Source organism: Camelus dromedarius, chromosome 7 (genome assembly GCF_036321535.1).
Source record: "Camelus dromedarius isolate mCamDro1 chromosome 7, mCamDro1.pat, whole genome shotgun sequence".
Classification (NCBI taxonomy): domain Eukaryota; kingdom Metazoa; phylum Chordata; class Mammalia; order Artiodactyla; family Camelidae; genus Camelus; species Camelus dromedarius.
The window spans coordinates 45939853-45964584 of NC_087442.1; the positions used below are offsets into that span (position 1 = coordinate 45939853).

General features: G+C 35.0%; 2 protein-coding genes across 8 annotated transcripts in view; one reads left to right on the forward strand and one right to left on the reverse strand.

The window, feature by feature from the left end:
* CCDC126 (coiled-coil domain containing 126) overlaps nt 1-4495 on the reverse strand; it is a 56907-nt gene extending 52412 nt beyond the window's left edge. For 2 of the 6 annotated variants that reach the window (XM_064487499.1, XM_031455052.2), the window contains exon 1: nt 381-722. The gene's annotated coding sequence lies outside the window, so the exon portion shown is untranslated. Of the gene's footprint in view, nt 1-380; nt 723-4400 lie in introns of those variants that run through there. The other 4 variants (XM_064487498.1, XM_064487497.1, XM_064487501.1 and 1 more) reach the window with 4 other exon arrangements.
* A 132-nt stretch (nt 4496-4627) lies between these two features.
* Nucleotides 4628-23533, forward strand: TRA2A (transformer 2 alpha homolog). Of its 2 annotated transcripts, none has more exons than XM_064487504.1 (8): nt 4628-4839; nt 14867-15000; nt 18105-18270; nt 19063-19251; nt 20987-21102; nt 21980-22105; nt 22433-22497; nt 22659-23533. In XM_064487504.1, exons 1-8 carry the CDS (start codon nt 4804-4806, stop codon nt 22667-22669), a joined length of 843 nt encoding a protein of 280 aa, XP_064343574.1. In that variant the 5' UTR covers nt 4628-4803; the 3' UTR covers nt 22670-23533. The 2 variants fall into 2 exon arrangements, with proteins under 2 accessions (XP_064343574.1, XP_010985489.1); XM_010987187.3 differs by having other exon boundaries at nt 4629-4839; nt 22430-22497.
* The last annotated feature ends 1199 nt before the right edge of the window (nt 23534-24732 follow it).

Sequence of the window (24732 nt, forward strand, 5' to 3'; positions counted from 1 at the left end):
ACCAAAGGGGAAAGGGGAAGGGGGTGGGAGAAGGGGTAAATTAGGAGTTTGGGATTAACATATACACACTATGATATCTAAAATAGATAAACAATTCTAAGGACCTACTGTATAGCACAGGAAACTATATTCAATATCTTGTAATAATCTATAATGGAAAAGAATATGAAAAAGAATACATACATGTATAACTGAATCACTTTGCTGTACACCTGAAACTAACACAACATTGTAAATCAACTATACTTCAATTAAAACAAAATTTTTTTTAATGGGGGGTTTTGCAGATAATTAACCATGAGCCCCAGAAGGCAAAGTGGAAAAGGTGGGTGGGGATAGATTTAAGCTGAAAGTTCTTCTGTGCACCACTCAAATCATACCACTTTGGCAGCTGACAGATCAAGGTCAGTCCTATCAAGGTGTTCAAAGATGAAGGGAAGTTTCTTTGTTTTTTCCAAGGGTGTATCTCTGCTTCTGAAGTTGCTCTCTTTGATGTCACCATTGCCTAATGAAGGACAATAAATGAACAAATGTTGCTATTCCTGCAGCTCTTAAGATTTTAGCTCCACATCAAAGTAGGTCCAATTGCCAGTGATAAAATTCTATGGGTGCACTGAGGTTGAAAAATCCAACCAAGAATGTAATCACAGAAAGTTGTGAAAACTAGGAAAGATGTCATAAATTAGAATTAAATTTAATCTGATTATCCTGTAAAAATAATGTTGGTGGTTTAAAATGTTATCGTCTTTTTTTTTTAATTATTATTATAACCATCCCAGTAGGTGTGAAGTGATACCTCATTTGTGTTTCCATAATGACCCATGATGTTGAGCGTCTTTCCATGGTCTTATTGGCCATTTGGATATTTTCTTTGGAGAAATGTCTATTCAAGTCCTTTGCTCATTTTCAAATTGAATCATTTGGGTTTTTTTTTTTTCTTGTTGAGTGTAAGAGGTTTTTGTATATTCTAGATACTAGACTCTCATCAGATATAAGATTTGCAAATATTTTCTCCTGTTCTATGGTTTATATTTTCATTCTGTTGATAGTGTCCTTTGATGCACAAAATTTTTTAATTTTATTTATTTTTAATCTAGTTTATCAATTTTTTCTTTGATTGATGTTGATCTTTCTTTTACTTGTTGATGTTGAAATCTAGTTTCTCAGAACTGGCTGTATGTTACAGGTTAATTTGTCAGTGACCTGTTATGAGTGCTTTAGGTGATGAAATGAATCTCAGTGGAAAAGCACTGCAAGTGGGAATTCCTTTCAGTTCTACCACTGAAAAACTTCACATACCACCTTTGGAAGTGACTATTATACTAACACTTTACTCTGAAATTGACAATTAAAGGTAAACAATTAAGCATTTATCCTTTCTAGTAGGAAATATATTCCAGAGTAGTCAAATAACCTCTAGTTGATGAAGAAAGCTCTTTTTAAAATCCCTGGCGAGCATAGGGATAAGACAGAGTTGGAAAGTCACTATTTTGAATAAAATGGTTTTTCAGGCAAGGATTTCCATTAGATAATAAACCCATTAGATGAAGGGTTGCTGGGAAATTGTATATTTGGATGGTGTGGAGATATTAATCCCTGATTGCCGGCTGGTCAAAAGGGTGGAATGTGGTTCTGCCGGGGAAGGGTCTATACATCACAACCTTGACTCAGTGATTTATCTTGGTATCCATCACTGCTGGTGGGGTGGCCTGACACCACGTGGCTTCTGATATGTAACATATAGCTTCACCCATGAAGTATTCTTGTCAAAAATGTTTAAGTTGAATCTAGTTAAGCTTTTAAAATATAGGAAATATAGAGAATATAGGAGCAAGTTAAGTGACATTATGAGGAAACAAACATATCTAGAAAGAGGGATACTCTACAGTTCTGCTGGCCAGGTTTCTCTAACAAGTGAATGTCACTTAAAAATAAGAAAGACAGAAGGAAAGGAAGAAGGAAGGGAGGGAGGGAAGAGAAAGAGAAGGAAGGAGAGAGAGTAGGAGCATAGGAGAAAATGGGACATTCTAGATAAAAGAGATTAAAGAGATAAAACAAGCAAAGGCAATCTTGGTGCTTGATCAGCTCCAGATTTTAACAAAAAAAGACTTAAAAGACAGTTTGGGGACAATAGTAGAAATTTGAGTATGGACTGAGTATTAGGTAGTATTAGGGAATTATTATTAAATTTCAGGTGTGATAATGGTATTGTAGGAAGTAATATTGCAGTTATGTGAGAAAAGTCATTTTCTAAGAGATATATGTTGAAAATGTTATGCAGTATTAGGATGTTTCAGTTAATTTAAAACACTTCAGCATTCTACTAGTCTCTCTTTTCTGTGTGCATGTTTAAAACAAACACTAAAACTTTGATGTTAAAAAAAAAACTATCACTGAAGATAATGACCTTTCAGGACAGTTCTGCTGCACTGTCAAATCATTAATATAAACTATTCTGTATATTTGCTTTTACTTTACTCTTATGAAAAAGCTTGTATGATCTCAACACTTCAGTTCTTGGTTAAAAACAAGCAAGTTTTGAGTGACTGGATGTTAATCTTGGGTCTGTTCACTTGAGCTTTGTATCCACAATACCAGGGGCTTGCTGGGAGCAGTGGAACCTATTGGCTAGAGGTGTTAATCCTTCCAAGTTTAAATCCCAACTCCACCTTGTGCCAGCTGACTGATTCACCTTGGACAAGTTACTCTACCACTCTCAGCCTAAGTTTTCTTATCTATAAAATGGAGGCAATAATATCAACTATTCTTTTGGCTGCTGTCAGTAATAAATGAGATAAACTATGTTGATTACTTAGTATATTGCATGACACATGGTAAGGACCCAAAGGTAGTGCAAGATCTTGGGTAGATCACTCAACTTCCACCTCCGTAAAATCAAGAAATTGGATTGGATTATTTGTAATCTTGTTTCCATCTCTCTCTCTCTCTCTCTCTCTCTCTCTGTTGGTGTAAGTGACTTCCCCTCCCTGAGCCTTCATTTCTGGATTTAAAATGAGGAGACTGGAGAATTCATCTAATTCTAATATCTCTAATCACAAGGGATCCTCCTCTAAATTCCCACAAACACAGATCTGAACAGGGGCATTAGACTGAAATAACCAAAACCTCCTCATGAGTGAGAAGTTGAGCCTGGGAAGAGAAAAGGTACTTTACATATTTTCAGCTCCTCCCAAGGTCTGCCTGAGTATTGATGTTTTATTAAATGAGAAAATGTGCATAAAATGAATAGTACATAGATAGTAAAGATGATATTGATGACATCATGATGATGGTACACATGGTATCATGATGATGATGATAAGGAGAGAAACAGGATTGCTCTCTTCCTTTGTCAGGAGGTCAATTATAAAAGGGTATCATTTTCCCCCCCAAATGGATTGTGCCTATTAAGTAATGAGGCTTACTTAAAAACATATTAAAATGTGTAGGAAGGGACTTGCCCAATCAGACATTAAAACTTAAAAGCATTTATAACTAAAACAGTGTGGTACTGGTGCATGAACAGACAAAGAGATCAGAGGAATAGAATTGAAAACCCAGAAATAGAATTACATGCATAAGAAAATTCAGTATATGATAAAGGTGGCATCTTACTGAGGCAAAGATGAGACTTTTAATAAGTGGTGCTGAGACAATGGGGAAAAGGTAAAGTGAGATTCATTGGTCACACCATACATAAGAAGAAACTCCAAATGGATCAAGAATCTAAATGTAAAATATGAAACTACACAGCTATTGGAAGAAAACATGGGTGACCTCCCCTCTAACTTCAATGTAAGGAAAGGTTTTTCTATGACTCAAAACCCAAAGGCAATAATAAAAGAATAAATTGACGATGTAAAACAAATGTATGCAAAAAATGCTATAAACAAAATCAAAACACAACTCACAAGCTAGGAGAAAATATTTGCAACATACATCACAGATAAAAAAGGCTAATATTTCCTAATACATAATGAACTCTTAAAAATTGAGGGACAAATCCAATAGAAAAATGGAAAAGAAACATGAACAGACAATACATAAGACATAAATATATATATATATGTTTAAACATAAAAAAATTTAAACTAACTTGTAAATAGACCACTTAAAGAGACTATCGACAAATCTGGGACAATTTGAGCAACAAAATAATGATAACAATGGATTACAACTCATAGAATAAAACAAATATACACAAGCCTATACTGATAAAAATAAGAAATTAAATAAATAGGATGAAAGAATAATGGGAGGACAGAGAAAGCTTTTCTTTAGAGTAGAATTCCAATTAATAAACGTAGAAGTAAAGATGAAAAGATAAAACCACTATTTGACAAATAGCATGGTAATATTTGTTGCTGACAAGAAAATATTATGAGAAGCAGGATACTTACAGAGTCTCAAAAAATCTCTCCACAAGACACTCTTTTTCATTACAGAGAGAAAGAGTCTGAAGCTTGGACATCGGGTGGGGGCATTCGGTACCAACGCGCAGACTGTCACAGCTCGCCCCGCCCGCGTTGCTAGGCTGGTTTTCCACAATGCCTCGCAGGGGCGGGGCCTCGTGACATCACAGAGACCCCCCGCCCCCTTACGTCGCGGGCTAGGGAAGCCAGAAGATTTCTGGCGTCGCCGACGCCATTTTGCCGGAGCCTGCGACCGAGTGGGAGTGGAGTGGAGCGGCCGTTGTTGCCGACTCTTTCCTCCCCACGACGGTCCAGTCAGCGGGTTGATTAGGCCATCGGCCCTCAAGCCGAGACTTGCCTCTTATTTAGTTCTGGGGAGCGCCTGGCCGACATGAGTGATGTAGAGGAGAACAACTTCGAGGGCAGAGTGAGTACAAAGCCGCGGGAGCCGTCTTCGGCGGCGGCCCGATGCTCGGGGTTTCACGGGGACGAGCGCGGTCGGGCGGGGTTGCGGGGAGTACTGAGGGGGCCCGCGGGGAGCAGCCTCTGGAGCCATCGCGGTCGCTTCCTCACATCCCAAGATGGCTTCTGGGTTCCACTCTTGCCCCAAACACCACGGATAACCCTCTCTTCCCCCCTTTTCGGAGACTGACGATAGCTGGACTCTTGGGTCCGATTTCCCCCCGCAGTGTGCCCTCCCTTCTCCCCACCCCGAGGCTTCCTTATCTCTGTTGAGAGGTGTGGGTCCCCGTCGCGGTGGGGCGGGAGGGGACGGCAGGGAGTTCCCCTCCGGTCGGATAGTGGTAGGTGTTTCCTGCGGAGGCGTTTCTGGCGACCCCGAGCATCGTAGAGGGTCTCGGGGTCGAAAGTGCGTGGGGCTGTTGTCCGGGCGGGAAGAAGCTGGCGTGGGGCTAGCTGGGGCCTGTGTCTCCTTGGCTCTCTATTGCAGTGAGCGGCCGCGTCTCTGTTGGAACCGGCGGCGTTGCGTCTATAAAGGCGAAAGCCTTGAGGTTGAAGGTGGGACGAGCCTAATGAAGTGGTTAGTCAACGACCGCACCGACCCTTAAGCGTTCTTAAGACGAGAGCTGTGAGGGGAAAACTACGCAAGGACCCCTTTTCCCTTAATGTCCCTTCTGCTTTCCTTTCACTTCAAAATGAATGTGGAAATGCTATAACGCCTTATTTTTCTAATTCCTTGATACTGGGTTTTTTTTTTTTTTATTCTCTATATCTCAACTTATAATGCTTTTCTTCCTATGACCTTTCATCTAAAAGCTGACCACTCCTTTACAGGTTTTTACGGTAAAAAAAAAAAAAGAATCTTCTGTCTTAATCTTACATAACTGAGCAAAGTTCATGGCTCAATATTTTTACAATAGTCAATTTATATATATAGTTCTCTTAACTCAAAGTGTTACCTGGAAACTAAAGGCCCTCTCACGTTTCTCTCCTCAACCCATCCCCCAGCAAAGAGGGCTCGAAGTTTTTCATTATTTGGGGTCGTTGAATTTAAACATCACAAAGATAACGTTATCCTCGACTTAAGTATACTAGAATGTTTAGCAATGACTGAGTTATATTTCCGAAGTTACCTTCATAGTGGAAATTGGTGGAAGTGAGGTAGTGTAAAACTGGAAAGAAAACACTCCCCAGGCTACATGTTCCGGCTCTTGTGTTGGTATTCTAGTCACTAGAGGAAACGCATTAAAAACACTTAAGGTGTGTGCTGGATGGAAAGAATTTTGTCTTTTTTTAGAAGCGTCTTGAACCAGACAGTTAAATCAGGAGGTCGCTTTAGGCTTTTGTTCTTTTTGAGGAAAGAAATTTAAATAGGTTAGAAACAAAAAAGCTACCTCTAATGTCTTTAAGATTGGATTTCTCTAATAAAATCTGGAGCATAGATGTAAATGAATAGTTGAACCTCCTCACGTTTTAGGATGAGGTATTGTCCCAAGAAAACTTAAAATCATGTACTATTTGATGGTAGGTAGTTGTAAGCTGCTGCTTGTTTTGAAAATGTTAGGCAGTTATGGGAAGAAATTTTGCTGTCCATTAATCTTCAGTTAATTTTAGTACAATTTTGGGGGATTAGTGTTTGGTTTGAGGGGATGAAGAGGACTACTTGTAGGACCTTGTTTTCTTTTAAGGTCATTTTTTTTATTTAGTCATCAAGTCGAGGAATAGAGCAAGTTATAGATAATTTTTGCCATACCCAACTAAGAAAGTAAATATATGTAAGGTTTCTACCCAGTTTTAAGCTAAAATGCATGTAGGCATTAAAAATTTATTTTAATAGAAAAAAAAGGTTTTTATCTTCCACGCACTTGTAAAGTGTTGTGATCATTGAAAATGTTTTCACATGTGATACCCAAGTGTGTTTTATTGTGAACTCAGATTGAATAATGAATACATTCACCTGTTATTTTTTTCTTTTGGTAGGTTGAGGTAATTTGTCTTTATTCATAATTGGTTAAAGAAGTAGAATGCTGGAAACTTCTGAGGGTATACTTAGTACTTTCCCTTTGGGGGGGTTCTCTTAAAGCAATTTCATATTCACCAATGTGGTTTTTAAACTGCAGTGATTCTTTTATCTGTTAACCACAAACCAGCAGTTTTAAAATGTTTTATAGAATACAGTTGTGTTATCTTTGTATCTAAATGTAATAGCCTTTTAGAGGCTTGAAAAAGGAATTTCAAATGATTTTCTCGAGGTATTTTAAGTGGCTGTTATACTTCAAACTTTTTGACTAAAACAGATTAGAGAAAACATTGATAGGTCGATATTCAGATTTGCAAAATCAGATTTGCTTTATTTATATTTATTTTCTTCATCTATAGGATAAACAGAACACATTAACCCCATCTTATTGATAAGATTTTAAATTAGAGGGTAACTTTCTGAAGACTGCAGAACATTAAAGAAACAGGATGAATACTAATACTTTCATAGCATTTTATGATCTCCTAATTGGCATATTTTCTAATTTACTGCTTACAATAATCTTGCGAGGGCTGGATTATTCTTACCATTAAAAAAATTAAAAACTAAGGCCCAGAAGACCATGTAGCCAGGAATCTGAGATTTACAGGTCCCAGTCCATTGTTCATTGCATACATAAACTATGCTGTGTATATTTTGATTACATTTTTAAAAAGAGCACACTGCACTTCAGTGTGTCAGGGCCATTAATAGAACTTGCTAAAAACAGCTACAGGAGCTTGATTTTCCATTATAGATTATTATCTCGCATTTTAAAGAACTGTACTGAAAGAACTTTAGGAAGAAAAAGTAATTGGCTGAATTTTGTTACAAGTAACCCTAACAGTCAACCAAAGTCCCTTCTGTCTGAAGTAAAACTATTGAGCATCTGCTGCCTTTTTGGTAAATGCCAGGTGTTCTTGAAAGAAAGAGAACTTGAAGTTTGTTTTAAGATGACTGCTTAAATCTGGGTAAAAGTAAGTATGTAATCTAGTGCTATGTGATAGAATTAATAAGGAATTCAGAAAATGAAGCTGAGCAGTTGTGAGGTAGGGGGAGGAGAAAGCTTACCTACTCTGTAAAACTTACACAGGAGCCTATGATTAGGAAAATGAATATTGATTGTAAGGGTGTGACAATGAGGAGGTTGCTGGAATTAAGAGACATGCTAGGTTTGACTAAATATGTAGTCAGATAATGGAGGGTTTTGAATTCTAGATTTAGGAATTTAGACTTAATCCAGTATGCAGTAAGGAGCTGTCTATGGAGTCTTAATTCTGGAAGTGGCATAGTGAAAGGAGTTTTAGTAAAGAACAGAGACTGGTACAGGAAGAGCAGCAGGGCACACTTGAAATATTTAAGGAAGGAGTTTATGAAAAATCTAGTCTAAACTGGACAGCAGAGGGATGTAAAGAATAAGTGAGAGATTTTCAGGGGATCCAGGAGAATAGTGCTGCCATTAAAATAAGTAGGTCCATTAAAGCAATTGTCTTCGGACACATATGTCAAGTTAACAGAATGTTAAGTGATAATGTCTTTTGGAGCTGGAAGTAAGGTTGACACTTGAGCTATGACTTTGCATGTCATCTTCATAAAAATAATGAATTGTTTGCTGCATACAACTTTGACTAAAACTAGAATTTCAACCTCAAAATTTTAGTGTCCTTGACAAAAATTAAGTGGAATGAAAGTTAAGATTTTCTTACTATGTTACTTATTCTCCTTCTATCTCTGTTTTTTTGTTTTTGAATAAAGCTTAGAAAAACATTGATTCCTTTTTTTCTTTTGCAATGGCCCAGTGTTTTAAATAGAGGTTAGTGATTCTTTATTGTGTAGGAGTCTACCATATAATTTGACAATTGTATGTGCTTTGTAGTATAATTGAAAAAGAAAGATACTAATTCTTGCCTCTTTTTTGGAGCTTGTTCTGGCTTCTTTAGTATCTAGAATATTTTAAAGAGACTTCTGGTGTTCCCTTTAGTATATGATGGATAAGAAAAGTGTAGAGCAGAACGCAGATTCATCTGTACCAATTTGGAATTTAAATTTGTGTATGTTAAGATATTTTGTTGAAGAATAGCAGAAATGGGGAAGGGTTTTTTCTTCTTTGAAACATTTGTAATAATAGGATGTGACGACTACCATTGAAAACTCAGCTTGGTGAGTGGCTCTTTTAAAAACAAAAACAAACACCCTCATCCCTCCTTTTTTTTTTTTTAATACAGATTAAATTGAATGCCTAGTTTACAGATAAGAATGTCAGCACTTTAGCTTTAAAAAAAAAAACTTCAACTTCAGTTTAATATATATCTCATCACATCAATCTGTGACGAAAGGGTAAGGCTTCCTTTCTTTTAGTAGGAGTAGTATTAAACTTGGGACAGTCTTACTCATCTTGGGTTTAATTTATTTTCCTAAAGTTAAGTACTATGATGTATCCAGTTTTAAAAATGCTTTTTTATTCCCCCATCATTTAAGCAGGGAATTTGTAAACTTAAGGAAACATTTTAACAGTCAAATTTTATATTTGAGGTTCTTTCACTGAAGGGTGCAAATGGGGTCTTTAAAAAGAGCAGTGCAACTAATAGTACCCACAGTATATAGCTGTAGTTTTGTAGATTTGTCATAGAGACTTCTTATGATTTGTACCATTCCTAAAATGAGAATAAGGAGTCTTGGGATCTGAAGGAATATCAAGGGATTTAAATATTTAGGAATGGGAGTCATAAAAAAATTTTTTGGTTATTTACTTATAGTTTACTATGTAGTATAACTAATTGTGAAATGGCCATGAATAATCAGCATGTTTCCTAGAACTTGTGAACACTGTGAAAAACCTCTTTGATAGCATGAGTGGGTGCTTGGGCATCAAGAAACTAACCCTGGGACCTTCATTAAAGGACATATTGAGGGTATAGCTCAGTGGTAGAGTGTGTGCTTAGCATGGATGAGGTCCTGGGTTCAATCCCCAGTACCACCACTTAAAGATAAATAAACACACAGATAAATAAATAAATTACTTCCCACCCCTACAAAAAAATTTTTTTTTGAAAAATATATCCACAAACTGAGTGAGTTAATACTGATTATTTGTTTACATGCCCTGATAGATTTAGCAGGAGAGAAGTGAAGGTGAGAAAATGCTAACCTCCAGATCAGATGGGGAAAAGAATCAGCAAACACTGTTTAAAAAAAAAAGTTGAGGGAATAATGGAAGGAAAGATGATTTCCCATCCCTCCTTTAAGTTACTGCCATACATAGTTGTGTATAACCCTTACTGCCTCATGATTTTCACCAAAGGTGTGAGTGACTGGGCCTGACCAATCTGAGGTAGAAGAGTTCGGATTTTTTTCCTTGAAACTAAGACCCTATAATCATACTTATTCAAGATTTGTAAATACTCTGTGACATTAGAAGATGAGAACGTAAGTAGAGAATTCTGTAACAGGTTCTTAGTTCTTTGATTTTAGTTACTATTTATTAGCTTTTAATATAGCTAAACCGCTTTAGTCCTTTTACACTTGTTTTCCATGCCTTTAAAATTGCCACTTATGTACTAGCTTTTTGGACATTACAAGTTGATCGTGACATATAACCTGACCAATTTGTGAGTCACATTTAAAATTTGTACAAAAGATTTGTAAATTTTACAGGTAATTTCACAGTAGTGGCATGAATTTAAATTTGATTATATGTGTGCCAATTCTAGATATGTTACACAGCCCCAAAATCATTTCAAACTTTAGAGAATATAAATACACGTACAAGTTAGAATACTTGAGCCTTTGCAGATACAAAGACGTCATAAGTCTAAGAGACTGTAAAAGAAGCAGCCTATCCTACTTGAAAGGAAGGAGGCAGAACTGCTCTTTCTGTAGACTGAAATGAAAGAATTAACACAAGAAGGTTTCCCACAAAACCTAAAGAATGAAGTTCTTACTACAATAAATAATATACATTATTTGGGTAATTTAAGTACCCATACCTCCCCTCACCCGCCCATACAGTTTACCTAAATGCACTAGTGTGTTTCTTTGGAAATAGATCTTCAGCTAAAGTAATGGGGAAATGTATTTTGAGAAGATTTGTTTTAAAAGCTTAGACTATATTCATCCAGACTTGAATTTGTGTAAACTTGGCACTATTACTTGGCATCAAATTTGCCTTGCCATAATATTAGAATGGGTTATATATACAGTATAGCATTTATATTGGTTTAACGGGCTTTAAGTACTAAGCATACATATGGTTGGAATTTTTTTTCCATCTATAATATGACACTAGCTGTATTAAAAGACACTGCAGTTGTTTACTGTAGGAATTGTTCATGTTTTGCAACAACATGTGCATCTGTTTAATAGCCCTTTTTCCTGATAAAAGGAATAGTACATGGTTATTGTGATTATCTACAGTGTGTAAAGTACAACTGTAGTTTTAACACAGAAATTATAGTTCTTAGACTTTCTTGTATTGTGTATGCTATAGTACTCGTGGTTGGCACCCTCCTCTTTATTTTTGGCTGTGTCCTTCAGCTGCCACCAAAAGCATCTTGAAAATAGTTCAAAAAACAGGCAGACACTATTTAAGCAAGTTGTACTGTGAGAACTTTCTGTCCGGCTCCTGGTTTATAGTAGGAAAAGTAGACTAGAAGCCTATTTAAGATATATTTCTGTTAAAATTTGTTGTATGATTTGATTGAGTCATTAATTTGCCTATTTCCACTAGGCACTATGTTTTTAATGTTTGATGGATCTGGATGCAGGTTTCTGAGGAATGTGCAGAATTTCTTGACTGGATAGCTTTAAGTGCAGATTAAGTGTAGGACAAATGCCACCCTTTCTCAATATTTATTTTTCTGTTTGCGATTTCAATTCCTTTTCCAAATTCTGAGTAGTTTTATGAATTGTTTTGGAAAAAGTTTAAGTTATTGTTTCATAATGAAGACAAGTCAAAGGTAGAAAAAGATAATCTAGCATTTGTCCATATAGGGCTTATTGTAGACTGGTTTCTAATGCAGTTTTGTGAAATGGCATTTATTTGATATCACTTTTTGAGAATATTATTTTAAAATGGTAAATATTAATATGACATTTTTCTGTTTAAAGACTAAACTACCAATTCTTATGACAGGCTTTTTTTGATAAAGTAAAAATAATTATGAAAAATTAAAAGTTTTATGCTTTGTATTTATTCTTTAGGTTTAGTTTACTGATGGTTATTGATTTACCTTTTTAAATAGATAAGTCTCTGAATTATTTTTGAAGGGTAAAGTGATATTGACATCTTTATAAGTTAAAGGGAGCTGAGTACTGTTTTCTTAACCTTGAACAATTCCGTGAAGAAATCTATGCAGATTGAGGTTTTCCTGGTATAAAAATTGAAGGGTAGGCAACAAAGGGGGTTAGATATTTGTGACACCTTGGATAATAAAAAGCAAGCCTTCTTTTAAAATACACTGGTATCTTTTGAAAAGATACTGTTATATCTTAATGCTTTCTGTTAACAAACTAAAAGGAAATTGCATGTTTTCCAGTGGGTTGCTATGTTAGAAATGGAATTTAAAATTTAAATTTTAAGTTGTTAGTGAGTTACCTTGTTTACATTAATTCTTAGAAAATGGTAATTTTTAGCACTATTGAATAATTTTCTGTTTTTATGAGGGAAGACTTTAATATGTAACATTATGATTTCTATTCTAGTGGCATTAAAGATTGTACACAGTATCACAGAGTACAAAGCTTCCTGATATGTATGTATAACAAAGGCTGTGGTGATGTTGGTAGATTTATATCTGGTGATCTGTTTTATAGGAGGGAAAGATATTTTTACCAGCCTATGAGACTTCAATTACAAGCAAATTAGCTATACTTTTTTTGTTTGTTTTTTGTTTTTTAGTACTGAATATGCTGCTTTTACAGTTTCAGTGAATGAAAAAGCCTAAATTGCTGTGCCTGCTCCAGGCATCTGTCCAGGAATTTAGAGTATCTGAGATGTGAAAGACTTATTGTAGGTAAATAAATGGGAAAAGTTGATATTGAACAGAAAGGCAGCTATATATTTCAGTTTTGTTTTTATCTGAAAAAAATAAATGGGCCTAGTAGCATAGTATAGTTCTTGGTAAATAAGTCTTTTGACATTAAACTTGAAGGAAAATTTTTAAGGAAATTGCATGATAGTCTTAATGGCATAAATGAAAAACGAAATTGGGAAAATTATTTACATTAATTAAGGATTAAGTGGACAGAGAAACCAAACTGTCCATCCTACTTTGGTCATAAGTGCTTCGTATAACTATCAAATTTTTTTAAAAAGGCTTTTAACCAGTTTTAAATTATTTCATTTGCGAAATTTTGATTTATATTCAACTTTTTCAGAAGTCAGTCAATTTTCTGTTAAAGGATATAGTCACTGAAGGCAGTACAAGTATGCATAACTGCATAAAATATGCAAAAACTATGAATAAAAGAGGTGGGATCAAAAATAAAGATCATGATATTAATCTTATAATGAACGTTATACTTTGTGGATAAAATGAAGTTTTTAGTTTTTCTTTATTTTTATTAATTTTTAAATGGAAGTACTGGGGATTGAACCCCAAACCTCTTGCATACTAAGCATGCAGTCTACCACTGAGCTATACCCCCACCCCCAAAATAGAATTTGTTTTAATGGCTCAGTTAAAAACACATGTACTACTAGGAGTTTACAAGCCAAGGGGGAAATTTTAAGAATGCCATGCTTTCTTTTCCCTTTCGTTTTTTTAGTATGCTTATTTTACTTCAGGTGGTATCTTTCTGGTTAAGTCAGAGTGAGCAAAGATTGTGCTCAAACAAAATTGGGAGATGTTAGTAATTTCACTAATTTTCATTTACTTCTTTGAACCTCATGTGTCCTATAATGTGTGAGTTTAGATAGGTATGTACAAATATTTCAGCCTATGTTGCTTTGCTTTAACTATATCTTGATATCTTACTGTGGCTTAGTGAAAGCTTTTTTTAAGATCCCTAAGAGTCTTCAGGTTATAAATTAGTGAAAACTTAAGACATAGGTGGGGGGGGGGTTACAGTTAATGTTAGAGTTATGCTTGAATTAAGTATTTATATTTAAATTGTTCACATTTTAGGAACTAGGATGAAACATGAAAGGGGAGGAGGGTGAAGAGTATGGTAAAAACATTTAGAGAAATTCAGTAAATTCTCTTTGTTAGAAACTAGACTTTTGAGCAATTTTAAAGATTATAAAATTGTTTTTTTTTTTTAAATAAACTAGTTATTTACACTTTACCTGCTGGCTTTTCCATTTGGTAGATAACATTCTGAACTCCAGCAGAGTTTTATAATCCCCACGTGCTTAAATATACTAAATGTTCTTTTTCCATTAAGGTTAATGTTCGTGAAGAAATTGAAGAGTTTTTTCCAAGAATGTGGAAGATAAATCAAGATAAAAGAAGGCTAATGAAAAGTATTAAAGATCAGAAAATTAAAATTGAATGGGGGAAAAAATTGAACAGAAGATTGGTCAGATAGAAGCACTTGAATATTTTTTTAAGGCTATTTTGAATTGTTTGAATTGGGGAAGAATACACGAAGTATGAAAAATGAAAAACTCAATGAAGAATGAAGAGAAGTAGAAAGCAAGAGTGAAGTAGAATTAAAAGAATCTGGAAGAATGAATGGGTCCTAGGTTAAGTAAATGTATGGTTTATGTTCCAGTGTCTGTATGATCAAGTTGTAGATGAATTTGCATGATTACTTAGTTAATAGAGAATTGGTGATCTGGTTCAAGTAGGGAATTATTGAGGACAGTTAGCGGTATTAACAGTGGGTTATTAATGAGCTGAAATTTTTTCTGGAGGGTGTTGCCTAACCATTTGTTTTTCAGGAGCAATCAATATAAATAATTACCGTACTTTAAATGTTAGGTGTTAGGCATCTATGTGACCAGTGCCATTTGTAATACTGTCTTCTTTGTTAGGAGTCTCGCTCTCAGTCAAAATCTCCAACGGGAACTCCTGCTCGTGTAAAATCGGAGAGCAGGTCAGGATCTCGTAGTCCATCAAGGGTTTCCAAACACTCTGAATCCCATTCTCGATCAAGATCAAAATCCAGGTAAGTGTACTTAAAATAATATATGTGTTTTTAAAATGCTTTCCTGGGATTTTTCAGGGCAAAGTCATTTTTTCCAATCCCTCATTTTCATTGCATTTTGTATAGAAATTTCACCAAAGACACAAAACCATGAAGTAGCCTTTTTTTTAAAAAAAAAAAAAACTATAGAGTTTAGAAATTGATAGGCTATAAATACAGGCGTAGATAAGTTAGAATTATATCTTAGCCAATTAATCTATCTGATACTAGCTATTAATACAAATTAAGTTGTTGATTGATTTAAATGAGCTTTGCATTTGAGGATTAAGGTTTGGTTTTATTTCAGCAGTATTTGCACAACAAAACAGTAATTTCCTCTGTTGGAGAGTTAATGTGCAATTTAGTGCAGAGAAGGTTGATGTATGTATTTTGTACTGGTTATCAGAATGATTTGAGAAACTTTTTGAAGATTCAGATTTCAGCTACATCCTTTACTTGAAGATTCTGACTCAGTAGGTTTTGGGTAGAATTCTGGTTAAATGTAATTGAGGGGTGATGGTTCCCAGGGTGATTTGGAGGCTTTAACGCTACCATTTCCACTGACAAAAACTCCAGTAAACCATTAGAAGGTTTACTGTATCAGATGTCCCAGATGTACTGGTGTGGGTGGAAAAAGATTGAAAAACAACCTGGATAGTTATTTTGATGAGTCATTGTAATTTCTTGATTACAGAAATAATTTATGTCTTTGAGTACAGTGTTCTAGCAAGGAGGCATGAGACAGAAGAATTAAAAGACTACTTTTCTTGAGGTCCTCAGATACATCTTTTTCTCTGTTGTATCTAGCCTAGTACTTGATTTACTAACCACTCTACATATTTAATTAAACCCACATGTGCAGAATAGCACTGGATAGGATTCAGGTATAGGAACAGAAATTAGCATATTTTCATTTTAGGACTCTGGCACTTGTGGTCCTCAATCTAGAATTCTCTTCCCTCAAATATTCTCATATTACTTGATTCAGTTCTTTGCTCATGTGTCACTGGAGAACATTAAATACCATGCACACTTCTTATTCCCTCACTCTTATTTTAATAAGATTTGTCACTATCTGATTTAGAGAAAAGGTAAGCACTCCTTAAAGGTTTTAAATTAACATTACCTTTTATTACTACAGTCCTCTTTCAGTATCAATTGGGGGAGGATTGGTTCCAGGATTTCCTACAGATACTTAATTCTTGGTTGCTAAAGTCCCTCATATAAAATGGCATGGTACAGTTAGGTTTCGGCACCTAGGGCCAACTGCATTTAAAAGTAACTCTTTATATTTTAAGTGACAGGTTTTCTTATTAGTGTTTTTTATTTTTTTAATTGAAGGTGTAAAGTAGTGCTAAGGAAAATGGGAAATATTCTGTTTGATACTCTTACACACAAGTTGTGTTCTTGTACCACCACCCCCATCCCTCCAAATGATTAATTTCTTTTAGATAGTAGGCCACTAGTATTGTTTTCATTCCCACTTGGAATTGTTTGCCTCCTTTCAATAAATCTGTACTCTTAGCTTGATGCACAAGATTTTACACAGTGCTGTCTCAGTCCTTTCTTCATTTTCATTTTTATTATTTCCTTTATAAGTATCCTAATAACTAGCAGATTACACTCTTTTGCAATTCTCCAGTCACGTCTCCATGTCTTCTTGCCAAGGAACCTTTGCTCTTACTATTCCTAGAACACTTTTCACCTGTCTGCTGGTAAAATCTTATTGAGTCTCCCGGATTTATTTAAATTTTCTTGCTCTTTGCATTTGTAACATTTATTGAATGCTGTATAGAAGTTATTTTGTCTGACTGTCATTGCTACTCGTCTGGGTGTTTAAGGATAGATCATATGAATAGTATAAAGAAATTGTTGCACAAATAGGCAAAGAAAAAGGACTGAGAGCAATAGGAAATAATCAGATGAACTAGGGAATCAGCAGTGGGGAGATGGGTGAGATGCTAGAGAAAGCTTGAAGAAATGAAGTCTGTTAGACAAGACTATTAGATTAGGTGGGCATTTTAGGTTTTGATGAATTTAGCAGGTGCTAGATTACAGCAGGCTAAAGAAGGACTGGAAAAGAAATGATACGTAACAGTGGAGAGAATATAAGATTACAGTAAAAATGTAGGAAACGATTTTATTGTGATGGTATTGGTAGTTGGTGGTTTATTTTGTGTTGGTTTTGTGGTGAAACTATAAAACACTTATAATCTTAACCACTTTTAAGTGTATGGCTTGGTGGTATTAAATGCATTCATACTGTTGTGCAACCAGCACAACCATTCATCTCCTTAAGTCTTTGTGTTATAAAAACTAAAACTCTACCCATTAAACAATAACTCTTATTCTCCCCTTCTCCCAGCCCTTGACAACCACCATCTTACTTTGTCTCTATGATTTTGACTACTCTTAAGTACCTCATCTAAGTAGAATTATACAGTGTTTGTCTTTTTGTGACTAGCTTACTTCACTTAGTATAATGTCCTCAAGGTTCATCCATGTTGTAGAGTATTAATTTCCTTTCTAGTGCTACTTGATTTTTTTTCTTTTTGAAGAAGACAGGGCCTTAACATGTTTGTAAGGAAAGGTGAGGAGTGACTTTGGAAGGGATAGGCTAGGGAGGAGATGTAGTGATTAAGAGTACAAGAGGAAGAATACTTTTTCCTCAGAAAGAAGAAAAGAGCTGAGAATAAGCAGGAATATACATATAGGCCTTTGGCATTGTCAGAGGTTTAGAAATAGCCAAAGTAAAACCAGTGAGTCACGAAGTAGTAGTCAGTAAAAATTATTGTGCACACCACCAAAAAGACAGTTTGCAAACCAGAAGCACTCAAATCAAGTATGGAATGAGGCTCAGTGGTATGCTGTTACAAAGCAGCTCATGTAGTGAGAAGGCAGTGTCTTCACAGTAATTGGTGATTAAGCTAAATTAATAATTAAATTATTAATTAATTTAAAATAATTAATAATTAAACTGGTTTTGTCTGCTCAGGGAACTTGCAACTGGTGGTTGTTTGCTTTTGATTTTAACAGCATTAGTCATTTTGTTCCAGTATTTTTACCTAAATTTATTTCTCTCAAAGGTCAAGGTCAAGGAGGCATTCTCATAGACGTTACACTCGATCCAGATCCCATTCTCACTCTCATAGGAGACGATCTCGAAGTAGGTCATACACACCAGAATACCGGCGTCGAAGGAGCCGAAGTCATTCTCCAATGTCTAACCGGAGAAGACATACAGGCAGCAGGGTATGTGGTTTTTAAAAGTTAATGAAAGCTTAGTCTTTCCTGTGTGTTTAAGCACAGCATAATATCTTGCTTTTATGACAACTAGACCACTATTTAAGAGTGGTACTCCAGAAACATCCTTGATTATATGATTATTGTTTATACACATTTATGTATATTTTCTTTTCTTGACTTTTGAGCTAGTAAATGAAATTTGGGAAGAAATGATTTGTTATGAGAATTAAAATGAAAGCTGAATTGAAAATACAGACATTAAAAATTTTACTTTCGGCGTTGGGGGTCAGTTTGTAGCACAGAAATACCAAAAGCTCAGTAGTAATAACAATAGCTAACACTTACACTGAGCACTGTGCAAAGTTCCTCAATGCATTTAATACTCTTAACCTCTCTGTCAGGCAAGTTAACATATTATAGATAAGGAATTTGAGTCCTGATACATGACACTGAGGTTGGTTTGTTTTTAACTGTAGTGGAGTCTATCATGATATTTGAAGTCTGCACATTAACTTTTCAAGGCTGGGTTGTGGGAACATTGAAGGAATATCTTTGCTGAAGAATGGAAATGGAGGAGAGTCTTACCAGCAATTGTAGATAAAGTCAGGTTAAGTACAATTCTATAAGAGATGGAAAACATTTGGATGAAAGTAGAAATGCAGCATTAAACTAAGGATAAATTCTTTGGATACTTTCTGAAAAACAATGTAGTCTTTGTGTATTGGGTAAGCTGTTCTTAGCAAAGTATTTAATTTTTGTTATAATTTGAAGCTTAAAATCAGCATGTTCATTCAACAGGCGAATCCAGATCCCAACACTTGTCTAGGAGTGTTTGGCCTCAGTTTGTATACAACAGAGAGAGATCTTCGTGAAGTATTTTCTCGATACGGACCGTTGAGTGGTGTCAACGTGGTTTATGATCAGCGAACTGGACGATCACGAGGATTTGCTTTTGTTTACTTCGAAAGAATAGATGACTCAAAGGAGGTGATTTTGTTTTTATAATTTGTCATTTTGAAAATTTTCTGAATGTGCATGATTATAATACTGAGTTACTATTAAAAGTTGATTAATAGCCTCCCAGTTCCATAAACATTATGTCCTCTTTCATTCTCTGACATGATTTAAATTCTGCCTCTCAGTGTTAATTAAAATTGGAATGGCCATTTTCACTTTCCAGCTAATACTTTCTGATATGGGCATATCCTGATTGAAATCTGGCCTTATAAAGTGATATTATGTGTTTTTAATGGAAAAAGTGAAGTGTATATAAGTGTTCTCTTTTGAATAAGCCTTATTCATGCTCCAAACAGACGATTAACTTTTTTAAAGAATTATGTGTTATTTAGGTTTAATCTGTTTAATTTTGTAAGTGTCTAATTAGCTCCTCGTGAATACAGAGTTTTTCTATTCTCTTAATGTTCATCTGTCATTCTGATCTATAAATGAAAAATAATACATGGAAAGAATTGGTACTTTTAAGAGGAGGTACTGGGGATTGAACCCAGGGCGTCATGCATGCTAAGCATGCGCTCTACCACTTAGCTATACCCTTATCCTGTTTAGTGCCATTCTTAATTTGCCTAACAGAATGATCAGTGTTAGTGATTTGAAATAGTGCCAGGAATCATTATTGCTCTTTGCATGAACAGTGTTTGATTATAATATAAGCAGTCATAATAAAAGTGTATCTTTCAAAAATAATAGATGCTATTAGCATCTTGGTGGATAGAGGCCAGGAATGATATTAAACATCCTGCAATGCACAAGATAACCACCCATGACACGGGATTAGCAGTCCCAAAATGTCAGTAGTGCTGTGAGTTGAAAAACCCTGATTAAGTCTAACAAAATAATTCTGCAAGTTGAAGCATTTATGTAACAGACATTCTAATAGGCACTCCAGTGGGGGTTTTTTTTTATTTGTTTTGTTTTTCACTATTACATATTTGTGATTTGTTTATTCCTGTTCTCAGTTAAGGGATAAAGGTATAAATTTAGAAATACCAGGACATCTGACCTGAAATGAAAGTTGCAAACAGTATCACAGTTTAAAAATGTTTAATATGAAACTCATTTATCCTGTCTTTTGACAACTCCCCCACTCCTGGCCGTAGGTTTATTTCTGGGTAAAATAAAATGAAAATGGTGACTTTACTTAATTTCAAAGAATTTTTTTAATGTGTTAAAGTGGTTGAATTATTACTGCATTTATTTGTATTAGTACCAAAGGGCAAAGCGATAGGGAATGTGAGTACAGATATAAAAACAGGAGCACTTGTTGGCAGATTTAGAAGTTCCTTTGTATTTGGAGTTCACTAGGTGGCAGTGTTTTACTTAAGGAATGGCTTGACTTGTTTGGACTTGTCAGCTGAGTTGCAATTTCTGCTTTGAATTGCCCAGACTGAAGCTAGTTACTGCAGTCTTAAAATTATGCGGGCTTCCCTGAGTTGTGTGGTTCCTTCTCTATGGCGGTAGCTTCCCCAGCCTTTCTGCAAAGGCTTGCTTAAGTGTCCATATGTATATTAGAAAACCTAACACTATTGACATGCATATAGGAGCGATTAATATGTAAAATCTTAGCACTATTGCTTGAGAAAGAAGTGTTTAGAGAATTTTAATTTTTGAAATCCCAAATGGGAAAATGTAAAGTTTGTTGCAGTTTTAGTAGTTTCTCCTTGGTGAATTATGCATGACTTCCTGTGTCTATACTCCTTTATAGGCTATGGAAAGGGCAAATGGAATGGAGCTGGATGGTAGAAGAATTCGTGTGGATTATTCTATCACCAAGAGAGCGCACACACCTACACCAGGCATATACATGGGCAGACCAACTCAGTAAGATTTCAAGTTTCCTAAGCTAAATTTTAAAAGCCAGAAATCCACCAGAAATGTGTATGAAATTTTGATTAATCGAAAGACAAAATTTTTTTCCCTGTAATTAGAATTGAGTTACTTGAGTATATATTTTTTTAATCCTTTTGTGGGGGGAGTGCCTTCTCTGAGGCACAAACTATTTCTTTTACTTTTTATATATATTTGAGCAGGGAGACAAATCTATCTGAGTGCATTTCTGGCTCTTCTGCTTTCTATTCTATGTGACCTTGTAAGTGTCTGTGCTTAGAGAAGGGTATTACTGATACTAATGTTTTTTAAAAAGCCAATTTTCACTTTGTGTGGAACATAAATAGGTACTAAAGGGTTTTGGTTTTTTTTAAATACCAAAGATAGTATTTTTTAAGAGTGAAAGAAGGAATATAGGCTTTCATTTAATGTGTGAAGCCTCTTGGGAAAACGTAGGATTTGACAAGGAGAGCTTACTGAAAACTAAAGTAAAAATGTTGCTATGAATAGGAGTTGGGAAAACAGCAGGAGAAAGGGCTTAGAGTTTAAATTCATTGCCAAAGGTTTGAACACCAGACCTTGAAATTGTTTTAGTGCCGGACCTCTGTGTAAGGTAGGTAATTCTCTTTAATGTTCAGGGTTACTGGTTACTTTTTAATTCTTGATGTTTATTTTATAATTAGTCATAAGGACATACATCTTAGGAGCATGGTGCTTCATTTCACCTTATTGAAAAGGTCTTGCTGATTTGGGTGGTGCATTAACAGAAGAGGATTTTATAGTCTGGAAAGTATCTAAGTACCAGTTTGTATTAAATGACATTAGAAGGTAATCATTCATGTTGGTATAAAATTTCCACATTTTTCTGTAGTAGTGGTGGTGGTGGCGGTGGAGGCGGCGGTGGAGGTGGAGGAGGTGGCAGACGTCGGGATTCTTACTATGATAGAGGATATGATCGTGGGTATGACAGATATGAAGACTATGATTACCGGTACAGGTAATGTTTTAACTTGTGATTTCTATACTAAATTAGATGATAGCAGTAGTATTTGGCACTTTTAATTTGTCTAATTTATGTTAATAAAAATATTTAAAATAGATTGTATATGATGCTTTTCTGAGAAAGTGGAAAAAATGATTTTCTCAAAACAGAACAGGTTAATTTTTTGTCTTTGCCAATACTGTTGTAGTATCATTGGCACATAGAAAACTTCATAGTGATCATCTTGGGTCCATTTATTATTTTGAATGACAGGGAATTTTTATCTGCCTTGGCATAGTGATTATGTGGTATGCTGAGTAGTCTTTTATTTTCCTACAGAAGAAGATCACCTTCTCCTTATTATAGTCGATACAGATCACGATCAAGATCTCGTTCCTACAGCCCAAGTATGTATACTCTTGCTTTTGTAGCATTAAGAAGCTCATTTCTAATGAATGGTTTATTGAGAAAATTAGGGTATAGGTGACTGTTAATAGTTGAGAAAATATTAGGCAAGTCAAACTATAATTGTCATTTGACTTAATTTTTTTTTTTAACTCTTTTTCAGGACGCTATTAATAAACAATGATTGCAGTTGAGGACATCTTTTTCTCTTTATTTTCTTTTTTTCTCTTTCTCCTTTTTTTGTTTAATTCTGGATTTCTCCAAGCTTCTGACCCTTCCTAGTCCTTAAAAAGAATCCTTAAAAAAAAACTTTTGGTTTATTTAGCATCTATACTTTGTCCATTGTATTGCTGTTTTCCACCCCTTTTATTGTATTCTTAAAGATGTAATTTTTGTCATTCTGAGTAGTTAAACATCTGGAGTAAAAAAAAGAACCCTCAGTGTTACGCTTTTTGTAAATGATTTTTCTTTACTTTTACAGAAAACTAACTCCTGGCTAATCAAATGAGGAAAGAAATGATCTTTTTAAACCTTTTGTGTTAGATATTGTATTAGAGAGGTGCATTTACTACAAACTCCTTTTTAAACTTTCTTTTGGGGAAGTTAGTAATACAAAGTAGTTCAGTCATGTCAAGTTTGTCTGGGGTGGCATGGAGCAGTCAAATAGTTGATTGTAGAAAGTTTGAAGCTATAGAAGAAAATACTTGATCATTTCTTTTGAAGAACGGAATTTTTGAACCCTAAAAATTAAGTCATTTTTTAGAGATGAAAAGCTTGTGGACTCCTAAAAAACATGTTGTATTTAAAATACATTTGTTAAAACTTACAAACGTAAAGTGTGATTTTTGTGTTGAATTTATTGACATTTAATTATTAGTGGAGGACAAACCCTTATTTATTATTTAGAGCAGTTATATACTTTGCTGTTAGAAATTTTGGTTTTGAGACAATGGTTAAGCAGGCTATTATATAAAGTCCTTAGAAGATAGTGTGGGGGAAAGTAGTCTCCTTTCAAATAAAAATGAATTTCTTTGAAAATGGGACTGTCTCTTTATTGTTGTACAATGGGAAAATGTAACTGGATTGATTTGAAAACCAGTCCTTCCTTTTTCCTAACATTTTTGCTTACACCTGCATATATAATCAGTCTTGAAAAACCCTTTTCTTCCCTCCCTTTTTTCATTGACCAACCTGTAAATACTGAGAATATTCTGTACCAAACCTCATGCTAAAGAAAGTAAATAATATGGTTTATTTTTTCAAGAAGTTTCTGTGCTTGTAGGAAACACACACACTTAAGCAGCTGTAATGTGAGAGGAGGCTGTTTTAACAAAGAGGTGGTTGATTTTTGAGGTGACCTCAAAAATAAAAAGGTATAAGAGCCTGAGTCTCCTTTGTTTTCTCCCTCAAAGTAATGGGAATAAAATTAGATAATTATGATCTGTGTATTAGATAAATGGAATGTATGCAGTTGGAAGTGCTTCAGACATCTTTATTAAAAAGGTAACTTTTCAAAATATCTTAAAATTTTTTTTGCCAATAAGGGATATCCAGAGAACAAAACAATCTCTTGTTGGTCCCTAGAGAGTTTTTGTTCGTTAAGCCAGGTTATTAAAGACTAGGAATCACTGCCTTAAAAAGAACATTAATTTGTTCACTATAGTAATACTTCAAAGATTTAAGCTGTGTATCATCAACAAAAGTAACAACATTAGCCACAATCTGGAAGAGAATTAATAACCATATGAAGAGACAGTGAACATAATTAAAAATATGTAGATAGTACATATGTGTTAATGGACAGAAAACAGCAGAGGAGAAAACAAGAGTGAGAGGGATTGAAGTTTAAATAGGGCAGTCCTTGAAGGCTTTCCTGAGAAGGTGAAACAATAGTAAAATCTGAAAGTGTGGAGGGAAGGGAGCCTTGTAGATACCTGGGGAAAGTATGTTAGAGAGTACAGCGAATGTAATGGCCTTAAGGCGGTAACATACCTGGAATTTTGAAGAAGGTTAGAGAGGACAAAGATAATAACCAAGGGCTGGGCCCTCCCTGCTGGGGAGAAGGGATTTACTTACAGTATTAAAAATCTTAAGATTTTTTTTTTTTTTTTTTTTGATGGAGGTACTGGGGATTGAACTCAGGACCTCGTGCATGCTAAGCCCTTGCTGTACCACTGAGCTATTACACCCTCCCCCCCTTAATTAAGACAGTTTTTTCCAACTCACTGAAGGGTAGA

What these genes read in the sequence shown, in the direction of transcription:
- TRA2A (XM_010987187.3), top strand. Translation starts at nt 4,804, where the DNA reads ATGAGTGATGTAGAGGAGAACAACTTCGAGGGCAGA. An exon ending in CGATCAAGATCAAAATCCAG is followed by an intron (nt 15,001 to 18,104) that starts GTAAGTGTACTT and finishes TTTCTCTCAAAG; the next exon opens with GTCAAGGTCAAGGAGGCATT. An exon ending in GAAGACATACAGGCAGCAGG is followed by an intron (nt 18,271 to 19,062) that starts GTATGTGGTTTT and finishes TTCATTCAACAG; the next exon opens with GCGAATCCAGATCCCAACAC.